This window comes from Sceloporus undulatus, chromosome 1, assembly GCF_019175285.1.
Source record: "Sceloporus undulatus isolate JIND9_A2432 ecotype Alabama chromosome 1, SceUnd_v1.1, whole genome shotgun sequence".
Classification (NCBI taxonomy): Eukaryota; Metazoa; Chordata; class Lepidosauria; order Squamata; family Phrynosomatidae; genus Sceloporus; species Sceloporus undulatus.
Genome location: NC_056522.1, coordinates 237,549,472 through 237,563,239, shown reverse-complemented (window position 1 = coordinate 237,563,239; position 13,768 = coordinate 237,549,472). Strand labels below are relative to the sequence as shown.

Here is a 13,768-nt window from a genome sequence, read left to right as displayed (position 1 = left end):
AACTGCTTATGAAACACTTTGACAAGAAAGCACATGTGTGACTACACCATACCCTGTCTATATGCAAACCATGGCTTGCATCAAACATATAAAGCATGGACCTGCCTTCAAAAGAACAAAGATATACCCCTTCTCATGGTTCAAAGCTGTAGATAAATTTCTTGCTGAAAACAGACTTCAGTTTGTTTCCAAAAAAGGGGAAGTGGAAAATAATGGAGAGGAGCTAGACTGAGAAACAAGTAGGAAATTAATTATTTCATTTACTAATTATTTATTCCTTTAATATGAATATTTATATCTCACTTTCTTTCTAAACATCTCAGGTCAGCACACAATAACTGATAGTTCGCTATCATGTTGGATCTCTATCAGATAGAGACAATAACAAATTTAAAAACTCACTTGAAAGATCTGTGATAGTAAATGACTTCAAGGAGATGTTGGAAGAATACGTAAATATAGACTGATTTAAAGATTCAGCGAAATCTCTTTCTGTAATTAGTGAACTTTCCTTTTCACTTTGTACTGTAGCAGATAAGGTCTGGGTTAAATCTGAAGAGGTGACATCTTCCAAATCAAAAGCTGAGAGTTTTGTTGTATCTGTGGACTTGGTCCAATCAGTTAGTGATCCAAAAGTCCTATTTCCACTTCTGGCAAAGGTGGCAGCAGTGAACACACTCTTGGTCTGAGCGGCCCTTTTTTCTACACTGAAGTGGCTAAAGGTATGCTGGCGATCCTTGACATCTAGGTAAGAATAAACATGTATTAGAACTGTGCATTTCCATTCAGATATTCATCCTATATTATCAGTCATGGAATAAACAGAAGAATGTATCTTTGCAGCATCTTGTATCCTTGCAAGGTGTTTTTTGGTTGGACTTTTCAATTATAATTTTTGTTCTCATATAATAATTGTATTATCAATTTGTTTATTTAAAATAAATCAATTAGACATATATATTGATTTAGAATTGTTATAGCATTTCTCAATTTATTGACAGTGGTACTTCGTGATTTATAGTATACCTATCAGTTGATTTTTCCTCCTATTTTCGATTAGAACTGTCCATAACAAATTCAGACTACTGCAGTGTAGATACCTAATAATGCAATTCTACACTTGTTTGCTCAAAAATATGGCAGGGAAAACTTACTCCATTGGTGATTTCCATATTGGCAAGAGTGGTGAATCTGCACTGAATTTCTGTCTGTAATTTAAAAAGGAGTTATCTAAAGTGGTGAACCCTGTCCCACAATACTCAGATGAAAATCTAGAGGGGATTCACCACCCCACTGACATAGAAGCCAGCACTACTGGCTAAACTGTTGTAAATGTGTATAGGATAACCCTGTTGTTATCAATGCACACTTATCATAACAGTCATCTCATTCAAAAACAATTCTTTTTAAAAATCGGAAAAAGGTCATGGTTATATTTCTAAATCATTGACCGATTTATATTTATTTCACAGTGAGATGCCAATTAATCTTATAAAAGAAAGCCAAAAACATATGATCTAGATTACCTTCCCCAGGCTCACAAAATCATCAATCACCAATATAATAGAAAGAATTAATGACAATATGGGTGCCACCTACAAGTCATCTATGCAAACTCAATGTAAAGTTTCCAAATCTAATATTTGAAAATGACTAACAGGCAGGCACAGCTCCATCATGCTTGGGCCCATCAGCATATGAAAGATCCCCTCTCTCCATCCCAGCTGGCACTACTATGGCCTCAGAGGGAGAGAAGAACAGGCAGTATCTGCTGAACATCATCACATCTCACACTGCCATTCCCTTTTCCTTGTATTTCATGTCTTTTGGGATTGTATGCCTGAAGTCACACAACTGTCAAATTAACAATTTGTAAATTGTTCTGGGAGCCTTTTTAGATGAAAGGTAAGGTATAAATATTCTAAATAAAGAAATAATCCTCAGCCACATAGTGACCTGTATAAATATGAGTGTGTGGGGGAAGAAGTTATGCTACTTTCCATGGCATGTTTCATCTACACACCAACTCTTGAGGGACAAGAGTGGGTGGTGGTGGAGGGTGGAAAGAGGATGCAAGAAAAGATCTAAAGGGTTTCTGTTCTCAGGATGTATTTTGAACAAAGTTTCCATTACTGCAACTCACAATGCAGGAACATTCCTCTTTGTGATACTCTAGAAGAAGGGTGTACAACTAGGTTGGGGTAGGGCCAATTTCTGCCCTGTGGTTTCAGTGTTGGATTGGCACTCTGTGAGATCAGAGTTCAAATCACTACTCAGCCATGGAAACTCACTGGATGACCTTGGGCAAGTCACACACTCTCAGTGTCAGAGGAAGGCAATGGCATAGATTGCAAAACCATTTTTTTTTCCAAACTAGAAGTACAATCGGCCCAGATTGTTGGGGGCAATTAGCTTACAGTTGTAAACTGCTTAGACACTGCTAGTTCAGTATGAAGCGGTATATAAATGAAGCTGTATGTTTGTTTGTTTCTTATACACGGAGTCAAACATCCACGGTTTGAAAATGTTCAAAAAAAGTATAAATTTCAAATATCAAACCTTGATTTTCCATTTTTTATAAGAGACACCATTTTGCTATGTCATTATATTTAATGGGACTTGAGCATCCACAGATTTTGTTATCCACGGGGGATCTTGGAACCAAACCCCAGAATATAATAAGGGTCCACTGTAACATGGTATCACTTCCAAACTGTATTCCAGCCAACTTTGGGCTGGTTTTTCAGGTAGCGGAGGCTGGAGTTTGTGGAGTATGTAGGAAGTAAAGCTGCCATGTCTGGGGATATTTTAGCATGTTTTGATAGGTTGCTTGAAAATTAACGATTAGGTGGATTGCCTGCAGGCTTTGGGGGAGTCTCGGGGGGGGGGGGGGCACAGAAATGAGTTTGGGGCCTGCATGCAGCCCATGGGACATACTTTCTCCTCTGCTCTAGAGTGAATAAGAATCCCCACATTTCTACAGGAGGCCTGGTGTATATCCTTGAGGTTAAACTGCTCTGAAACCTGTAAGAAATTAGATCTTCATCCTTCACCTGTTACTTCTGATGGCGCCTGATGGTGTGTATGTGTGACTTCAGTGAAATCCATGTCTTCTGGTGACAAATCCATTCCTCTGGTCTGTACCGGAGTTAACACAGATGAAAAATCAGTTAGTCCTATGAGGCTGGAGATATCTCTACCAGAGGCTGTGGATATTTGTGATGATTTATGGGAAGTGCTGCCATCTATTAGAGTTTGCAAGGTCTTCTCTTCACCACTGTCAGATACACCTAGGACAGATGTGCTGACCATGTGAGAAATGGAAACACTTTTCTCTATGTTTGAGCTGGTATTCAGCAGACCAGTGTCTTCAACAGCTGAAATACAACAATAATACATTAGATGTGCCACTTACATGTGCTGAGATTGCACAGAATTTCTTGCCTTTGATTATTTCTTTCTCTCATATACACACACATACTGATTCTCCCTTCTTTCTAATGCAAGGGTGGGGAACCTATGACTTTCCAAATGTTATTAGTCCCAATTCCCATCAGAACTAATTAGCATGTTCAATGGCCAGAGGGCCACATTTTCCTTGACTAGTTAAAACAAAGGAAACATGGGAAAAAAATGCCCTGGATTAAAATCCTTATAAGAAGGACACATTTTGTGTACTGGTGAGATAACAGTTTCACAGTTTCTGTGTCAAGATGCCTCTAGAAAGGAATTGAGTCTCTGAATATAAAGAGGCCTAAACCCTAAGGTGCATTCTCTTGTTCCAGGCGTCACAGTGGACTGGGAACATCTGGATCATAGGAAGACAATACCATTTATAGGGCCTCCAAGAGTCCCAGTGCCCTTCCCCCAAAACGTTTGGCGAGGTCTTGTTGCTCCAGAATGCCAAACAGTATCCCCTAAATGTCTTCAGTTTCATCACATTTTTGTTCATTTGGCCTCTCCTCTCTCTTTTTTATTTAGAGACTTTTAGAGACCGACCTTTCAGCCTAAAAACATAAACTGTGAGTTTACAAAACAAACATAAAATATAAACTTTCTTCAAAACATAAACTGACTGAAGCAGGAACTTTTATTAGCTCCTAGTTTGAAAATACAACAAAACACAAGAACCCTCACGGCCATGGAGTTTGAGTTTGTCGGGGGCAGCATCCCTCCAGGGCCCCAAAGAAGTTCAATGCAACCCCCGGCAGTTGCCCATCCTTCAAGAGGATGTTCTTGCATTTTTGTGACTGGTGGATTATAAATACAGTGGAGTATGATGACACCTTGGAGGCCTTTCTTGGTCACTGTTGGGGGCCTTTTCTTAGTCACTGTGACCTCCCGTGTGGATTACTCTCGTCTTTATTCCATCTTATTTGCACAATCGTGCAAAAGATTATCACACATGGCACATTTATCCTATTCTTCTCCCATCAGTAAAGTGTAATGGCCCCATCACTTGGTATTAACAGGAGTTTCCATTAATACCAAATGACAGGGCCATTACACTACACTTCACTGATGGGAGAAGAATGGGATAAGTGTGCCATGTGTGGTGATCTTTGGCACAATCGCACAAATAGGATGGGATAAGGACAGGAGCTTTGTTCCTGTCCTTATCCTCCATGCGATAATCTCCTAGGAAACGTGTGCTATAAACAGAATAACAATAACAGCTTCATGTTCCACAAGTAATGGCTCCATGCATATCTATCAAATGTGGGGTATTATCAGTATGTCATTCCATGAGAGATGGAAAGCACCAGTGTTGGAACAAACATGAACTTCATCATTTACCTGTTGTTTCTGAGGGATCCTGATAATGTGTAACTGCTTTCTCAGTGAAATCAGTGTCTCCTGGTAACAAATCTTTTTGTTTTGGCTGTACCAGAGTCAAAGCATAAGAAGAATCAGGGAGGCTTGAAGAGGTGGAGATTTCATCACTAGTGGTTGTGGATATTTGTGTTGCACTGTGAGAACTGCTGACATCTCTTAAAGTTCGTAATGTCCTCTGTCCACTTCTGTCAAACAGGCCTGGAGGAGATGCACTCTCCATGTGAGAACTAGAAACACCGCTCTCTGTGTTTGAGCTGTTCCTAAATGGATCAACGTCTTCGTCAGCTGAAATGCAACAGAAAAAGGTTGACACACCTCTAATTTTAACAGCAATTTTCATTTTAACACTAAAATTTTTACCGTACATTTTAAAACAATGTTAACAGCAATTTTAAAAACAAAATTAATTTTTAAATTTAAATACTTAAAAATTAAACATTCCAACAACTGAAAATGTTTAGAACAATTTTAACAGTAGAAATTGCAGTTGGAAACTGTGTATGTGAAAGAGCACCATAGTTTTTCTTTCTTTCTTTCTTTGTATCCATAAACACCCAATGGAAAACGCTGGATTGGGAGTACAGTCTAATAATACTACCGATTACTCAAATTAACAATTTGTAATAGATGAAAGTTTATTTTCCTATACACTCATCCCTTCACATTCACTGAGGTTAGAGGCACAGGACCCTCATGAATGTGGAAAAAATGCAAATAACAAAAACACTATGTTTTTACCTGAGAGAACACCACTTTAAGAATCTCTAGGTCCTCCGGTGCAAATCTGTGGTCAAAATCTGCCAGACATTGACCATAGAATTGCACCGGAGAAGCTACAAATGCCTAGTGGAGTGTTCTCTCTAGGAATCTCTAGGTCCTTCACTGCGACTTTTGGTTAAAGTTGACCACAGAGTTGCGCTGGAGGACCTACATATTCCTAGAGAGAACATATTAATAAAACCCGGGAATAATCAAATCCACAAAAGTCACAGATGTGGAGGAGCAAGTGTACATAGAGGATTTTTATTTCCAGGTATTGTCATAACATGAAGAAATGTAAATTTGTACATCATTCTCATTACCACAATAAAAGGCATTTTTCTTTTTTTACACATTTGTAATATGGATGTGCCATATAAAAAATAATTAAACCAGTCCTTCAACAGTTAAAGATTTTTCTTGCTTTTAATACTTGGCACAAATATCAACACTTTACCTTCAATAAATCCCAAAATGTTTTTTTATTATTTACTATAATTGTATATGCTGTCTTCCTACTAAATTGGACCTAAGACAGCTCACAAAGGATGTTTTAAAAACTGTACAATTTTAAAACACAGTTTAAAACATCTGATTAATATAATAAGTTAAAAATATAAAATCATTAAAAACAATTGAAAAAACTTCAATAAGAAGGGTTTCTGGCTGCAGTTACATATTAAAGCCTGCTTGAAGAGAAAAGATTTTACCTGCCTGCTGAGGAAAGGGGAGCAGGTAAGGGGCCAGCCTAGAATTTGATTCAGAATGCAACATTTCTGGCAAGCAGGACTATATTTTTTTAGTTATTTTATTGAAGATGTGTAGAGTGATATATTTACTCTCTCCTCAAAAGTATAAATAAATCCAATTTTAAAAATATTCATATTTGGAAAGTTAGTACCATTTTTTAAAAAAATCATAAAATCGTAACCTTAAACAAAGTTTCCCTTGGACATTTATTATATTTTACTCATAATAATATTGGCACGGCAGTACAAATAGCTTGTTCCAGAGCAAACAAGCAAAATTCTGAATGCCACTCAGCTGGTACTATTGAACTTATAGTATATCTTAATATTAGTAAAGACACAAATATCAGTAAAGACAGAAAAATAGTGATATACAATGGTTATTATATAAAACATCATGCTTTCAGTTAGCTTTAACCCCTAAATGGCTAAGATATTAGTTTTATAATTATCTGCTCTGTTTCTCTTATTTATTTATTTTTATGTTCATATTTTGGTTTTACACCAAACAAGTGAAATAATGATCTGATCTCTGGGGGAAAATGAGGAAATAATGTTTTTACCTGTTGTGTTTGAAGAAACTTGCGCTTCTGTAACTATTGCTTCAGTGCCTCCTGCTGACAAATCCATTTGGCTGGTCTGAACAAGATTCAGCACAGAAGAAGAATCAGGGAGGTCTGAAGAAGTGGAGATTTCACTGCTTGGGTTTGTTGATATTTGTATTGTATTCTGAGAACTGCTGGCATCTCCTGGAGTTTTTAATGTCCTCTTTCCATCTCTGTCAGACAGATCTGGAACAGATGCACTCTCCATGTGAGAAGAGTAAACACTTCTATCCATATTTGAGCTGCTGTTTGGTTGACCATTATCTTCATCAGCTGCAACGTAACAGTGAGAAATTAGAAATCTATGTACCAAGCTGGGAAGAATTATTTCCCATCATTAAGGTCAGGAAAATCTATTTAAAAACAAAACAAATGTATTTTTTCCCTTCACACTAATTTTTTTAAAATATGCTAAAATGTCAGGGATTAAAATACTCACTATTTTTTTAAAAAAAACTTTTGTAGTGTGTAGATCAATCTAAGGGTGATTATTTGTGCAAGCGGTAGATATGGACTATGGCTGTGTGAGAGATGATGCTTAAACTTTAATGTGTTTTCTCTTATTACCTGTAGTACAGTGGTTCCTGTTCTATAGAATGCTGTTCTCTTTTTATCTGGTGTGTTGCAGAGCACATGCAGGGGGATAGGATCACATCATGGATGCATAAACCTTTGCTAGGCTCTGTGTCTATGTATGTGCTTGCATGCAAAAACCTGAAGACTTTTCGTTTCTTCTCAACTTTTGTGCTGGTACTCCATGGAATCCCAATTATACCAACATTTTGCCAATGCAAGATGACTGCTGACTTACAGAATAGCATGATCGCTCGGAAAATGGCAAAAAAGGATCTTTTCTCTGTTTTTCTCTCACTCATGGGGCAGAGAGAAGGATATACTTTATGCTCACACCATAATTCCATACATATTTTGAAAATAATTGCTGCCATTAATAATCTGTTGTTGGTTTTAGTTCATTGAAGAGAATTGAAGGAAATTTAACTTTTACATTTAGCACAGTCTTTACTGGTGTAATTGTAAATGCATTATTTTTCACTGGCAAAATTAATTAAATGACATCAGATTTTTAATGAAAGTATTCAAATGTTTTCTTTCACACGTGTAACATTTTGTTTGGAGAGGGACTGTGCTTGAGTGGCAGAATCAGGAGACATAACTATGAAGATACAACAATGTGATAGACATATATATATATCCCAATGCAGAATTTTAGTCTCCATTTATTCAATGTTTTTCTTAACTTTGGACCCAAACAGACAGGCCAAAATAAAACTGCTTTGGGTCACCTTGAAGGTATGCTGTTTAAATGATGCATGCATCCTAAGAGCCCGGAAGTCACACCAAAGCCATGCTCCAGTCCTAAGGACTGGAGCCCAGCTTTCGCACTGCTTCTGGCCTCTTAAGATGCATGTGTCATTTAAACAGCATACCTCCAAAGTGGCCTGAAGCAGCTTTATTTTGGCCTGTCTGTATGGGCTCTATCTTTGTCTTTTATAGCTGACATTTTAAAAACCTAATCAAAAAAGATATTGGAATCAGAAATTCTGCTTTGATGTCAGCACCATCTTTCCTACTGTTAAACTTCAAAAAACAAATGAAAGACCAAAGATAGGTTTAATTTTCCAAACTGTTTTAAAAACACCTCTTTATGTAGACATAATCTTATCTGTCCTTGTCCTTTTTCTTTTTCCTACTGAGTCTGCACACTGTGGACCTCTCTTTACCCTAGACAAGCAAAATACTGCCCTGAAATCTTTATTCTAGAGAAGTATAAGAGTGCTCTGAAACTCAAGGAGCGCTTCATCCTTTACCTGTTGTTTTTGAAAGACCCTGAGAAAGAGTAACAGCTTCCTCAGTGAGCACCTTCCTCAGTGAAACAGCTTCCTTGGTGAAATCATTGTCTAATGACAAATCCATTTCTCTGCTCTGTACTGGAGTCAAGGCATAAGAAGAATCAGGGAGTCCTGAAGCAGTGGAAATTTCATCACTATTGGTTGTAGATATTTGTGTTGTCTTGTGAGAATTACTGATATCTATTAAAGTTTGTAACATTGTCTCTCCACCTCTCTCAGACAAACCTGGAGCAGATACACTGTCCATGTGAGAACTGGGAATGCTTCCAACTGTGTTTGAGGTGGTTCTCAGAAAAACACTGTCTTCAACAGCTGAAACACAACAGAAAAAGAAATACTGTAGATGTTCCACCTCCATGTGATGTGGGAATTACAGTTGATTATGGAAACGTATTTTAAACCACCTTGGAATACTCCTTGCCTTAGAAAACCTTATGAAATTCATTAGGTCACCGTAAGTTGACAGGCGACTTGAAGGCATCTACACATTTATAGTTTTTTGTGGGTTTGGGGGGCTATGTGGCCATGTTCTAGAAGAGTTTATTCCTAACGTTTCACCAGCATCTGTGGCTGGCATCTTCAGAGCCCGAAAAACCCACAAAAAAACTATGGATGCCGGCCATGAAAGCCTTCACATCTACACATTTCTTCCTTATAATCAGGCAGATTTAATTTATAACATTACTTTTGGGAGCATTAAATTAAAGTTTTATACTGAGGAAATTTTCTCCTTCAAACATTTCATCAAATCAGAAGAAACTGAAGCAGAAAACGTTCCACTTTGACATCAGTTCCCTCTTAATGGCTGTCATCCTTCAAAAACAAATAACAAAGTAACAGAGATGCTACTTTCTCCAGTAATAATTTTGATACTTCTTTCAAGAGAGGTGCATAATTGTTCTTATATAAATCTTGCAAAGTTTTAGACTCAGGCTGAGAAAGTGTGGCATCAGCCAATTTTTGTAAGCTCCCCTGACTGATGTGGTTTTGTCCTTGAGGTGTGGTGCTAATGTCCATTTTGCTTTGTTTGAGGAACAGGAGGTTTCACCATTTTAAGACCTGGGTTCCCCCCCCCCCAAGAAAAAGTAACTGCCTGGGCCTAGAACATCAGGCTTTAGAAACAGATTGGAATGGCGTTTCAGTACTGTGTGGAGCTTTTTTGAATATTTGTAATGAATTTTAAAGTTTTTAATTTTATAAATTGTTTAATTGCTTTAAAATAACTTTTATATTTATAGTATTGAGGTTTTTGTATAGTTTTTAATCAGTATTATTTTTAAATGTGTTAGCTGCCTTGAGTCTAATTATTGGGAGAAAGATATAATGAATATAACAACAACAACAACAACAACAACAACAACAACAGATAAATAAGAAAGGGGTGTGCCTCTTTCAGGGGAGAACGCGCTCCTCAATGCCTAGTGGTTGCCCATTCCTGATTTATATTATCTCTTTCTCTCCTTTCTTATGTTAATTCCTTACAGTTTAAAATTTATCTTCATACCAGATGAGTGAAACTCTGCTCTCACATTAGGAAAAAATGTAGAAATCTTTATTTTTTACCTGTTGTTCCTGAAGGAGCCTGATATTTTGTGCCTACTGCTTCAGTAAAAACAGGGTCTCCTAGTAACAAATCCATTTGGCTTGTATGTACCGGGATGCTAGAAGTTTTGGACAGTTGTGTTGCATTGTGAGAATGGCTGACATCTCTTGGAGTTCGTAATGTTCTCTCTCCCTCTCCTTCAGAAAAAACTGAAACAGGCATGCTGTCATTCTGAGAAATGGAAACATCTTTTTCTGTAACTGAGCTGTTCCTCAGCTGACCACTGTTACTGTCACCTGAAACACAAGAGGATGAAATAGGATGTGCCACCTGCATGTACCAAGATGACCTCACCAATTTAGTTGTAAAGATGGCATTCCTAATGAAAAACAAGTTAATCTCTACACCCCAATTGCGAGTCTTGTAAAAGCCAGGGATACTCATGGGGGGAAAGTTGCATCTTAAAATGTCTACAGAAAGTTTTTGCACGTGAAATGGATGTCAGTAAAATAGATGCTATGGTACACTGTATATACGTATGTATAAGTCGAGAAATTTAGGTCAAAAATGTGATCCAAAAAACCTAGGTTTACTCATACACAGGTCAATATGGTGATTGACCCAAGCCTCTCCCCAGCCAGGCTGCCTCTGCAAGAGGCAGCCAGGCTGGAGAGAGGCTAGGAAGGTCAGCTGATCACCCTGCAGCTTCTCCCTAACTGGGCTTCCTCCCTAGAAGAAAGCGCATCTGTGGAGAGGTTGGAAAGGGCGAGCAATCACCCTGCAGCCTCCTCCAAGCTGGGCTTTCTCCTCAGGAGAAAGCCCAGCTGGCTGGGAAGGGCGAGTGAGCTGGGCTCCTACCTGGGAGAAAGCCCAGCTGTGGAGAGGCTGGAAAGGGTGGCTGATCACCTTGAAGCCTCTCCCCGCAGCTAGGCTGCCTCCTGAAGTCTGATCCTGGACTTATCCACGGGTCCCACCAAAATCCATACTTTTGGCCCCAAAAGTTGACCTCGACTTATACATGAGGTCAACTTATAGTTGAGTATATACAGTATTCACGAATATTTGCCACAAGAATTCAGGGAAATTAGAGCAAAGCAAAGCATATATTGTCCACATGCAGATGTAACTGACCTTAGGAAATTCTGAAGAAATCCAGTGTGGTGTAATAGTTTGAGCATTGCACTACAACTCTGGAAAACAGGCTCTGATGCCCTGCTTGGCCATGGAAACCTAGTGGTGACCTTGTGTGAATCAAACACTCTCAGCTTCAGAAAAAACCATGATAGGTTTACCTTAGGGTTGCCCTAAGTCAGAAATGACTTGAAGGCACACAACAACAACAAGAACAACACTCTGAACCACTGTGAGATCTGTTTTCAGTGAGATCTGTTTTCAAATAAATCTCTATAGGACTGTTTGACCAAATGTCTCAGGGCTACAAAGGGCAGGGCATACATGAGTAGATAGAAAGCAAAGGACAAGAATTACAAAAGAGAAGAAGAGGAAGACAAAGACAGATGGAATGCTGCATTAAATGTATATTTTAAACAAATACTTGTATAGCATCTTCAATTTTTTTCTTTATAGAAGACAAAGCTAGAACACCTTTCCTCTTTAAAAAGAAGGGAACTGACTTATTCAATAAACTATGTCATGCTACACCAGATCTTCAAACAGTATTTTATTCATTTTATTTTTACCCCACTATTTTTCTTACAGGATTATCGAGGAAACTGACATATGTTTATTAAAAATTAAATTAAATGAAATCTGCTTATTTCCTCTTTAATACATGTAGAAGGTACCATCCTGGTTTCTTGTCATTGTATACAGATGCCAAAATGTTGCCCATGTCCTACCCTCAAGGGTCTCGTGGATGAGAGTGGGAGTGGAATCTAACAAAGTGAAGGTAGTATCATATTAGTTCTGCATAACACATTACAACTGTATTCTATTCTGAAATGAGGACTGCCAACAATGCAGATAAAGGGGAGACTAAAGGCCACTGGAAGCAACAGGTATCTCAAAGCCTCCACTCTTGAACAGACACCATCCTGGTATACAAGACACCACACAAAAACCTTGGTCTGGTTAGGTCAGGTCCCTCACTGGCAAATTTGATTTCATCTTCACTGAAAACCATATTCATCAATGGAGAAGATCCAGGAGCTGCCAATCCACCAGCCATTCATTCATTCACTCCACACACCCTCATTCCTTATACTGAAGGTTGCTGTCTGGTCATAATCCATGGCACTGCAATGTACAATGTAAGGAGCCCTGGTGGCACAGTGGCTAAATGCCTGTACTGCAGCCACTCACTCACAAACCACAAGGTTGTGAGTTGAGTACCAGGCAGGTGCTCCAGGTCAATTCAGTCTGGCATCCTTCTGAGGTCACTAAAATGAGTAGCCAGCTTGTTGGGGACAATTAGCTTACACATTGTAAACCACTTAGGGAGTGCTTAAGTGCACTGATAAGTGGTATAGAAACATACTTGCTATTGCTATAATATACATACATTTCCATATCCCCCCCCATTGCAGCAGGAAATAAGGCACCCTGATCAATTTTCCTTAGAAATTGGTATATGAGGAAAGCAATAATTACACAGGCACACAGGCAGCAAAAGATTCACACTGTGGCAATTCAGAGAAGCCCTACCATGTGGCAGAGTTGAGGGCAGTTGCCTTGTGAAATGGTGGTTTGTAAGGAAGGAACAGCAATAGTGGCTTTGTGCCCATTCTACTCTGTTGAAAGACAGAAATGTGTGTTGTAGGCCACCGTTGCTTAGGCTATCTGATATGAGGGACTGACAATGTTTTTCCCCAGTGTTTCAGGGACCAGCACTATATTTGTGCCTATTGGCTACAATGCTTGCTTTCTTTCCAGAAGGCTCTCAAGGGACTGGCAACATGTGGTTTAGAAACTGGCACCAAGGACCACCACTTTGAGCAGCCTTGTTCTAGGCACCTTTGCCTCTAAACTGGCCTGCTCTCCATCAGGTGCAGTGGAGGATGCTGTCCTGTTGCCAGTGTTAAAATAAGATTCAACAGTCAATCCATTGGTATTGGGAGAGGGCAATTTATGTCCTTATTCTCAGGCAACAAAACATCTCAGGCTGGCCTTGGGTGAGGCTATTTAAGAGGCAAAGTAGAGGCTATTCATAGCTAATCCCTCAGCTCTGATCAACAGGAAACAATAAAATGGGCTGAATTTGCAAAGAGGAAACATTCCATTTAAAAGGGACCAGAGATCTTAATAGTTCTTTGCCTGTCCACTTTGGGCAGACTGGCATTATAGTTACATTTTACCACAAAAAAGTCACCACAAATCAGATCTGAAAAAAATACTGACAGGCAACTGAACGGGCCAACAACAATGTCAGGTATAGCAGTTGTGAAA

General features: G+C 38.7%; 1 protein-coding gene across 5 annotated transcripts in view; it reads right to left on the bottom strand.

The window, feature by feature from the left end:
• HEG1 (heart development protein with EGF like domains 1) overlaps positions 1–13,768 on the bottom strand; it is a 78,155-nt gene that overhangs the window by 31,234 nt on the left and 33,153 nt on the right. For 3 of the 5 annotated variants that reach the window (XM_042445003.1, XM_042445006.1, XM_042445004.1), the window contains 6 exons: positions 10,384–10,659; positions 8,779–9,132; positions 6,908–7,222; positions 4,798–5,121; positions 3,054–3,377; positions 403–744 (listed from right to left, as the gene is read on the bottom strand). In XM_042445003.1, coding sequence (XP_042300937.1) covers positions 403–744; positions 3,054–3,377; positions 4,798–5,121; positions 6,908–7,222; positions 8,779–9,132; positions 10,384–10,659 — 1,935 coding nt within the window. Of the gene's footprint in view, positions 1–402; positions 745–3,053; positions 3,378–4,797; positions 5,122–6,907; positions 7,223–8,778; positions 9,133–10,383; positions 10,715–13,768 lie in introns of those variants that run through there. The other 2 variants (XM_042445005.1, XM_042445007.1) reach the window with 2 other exon arrangements.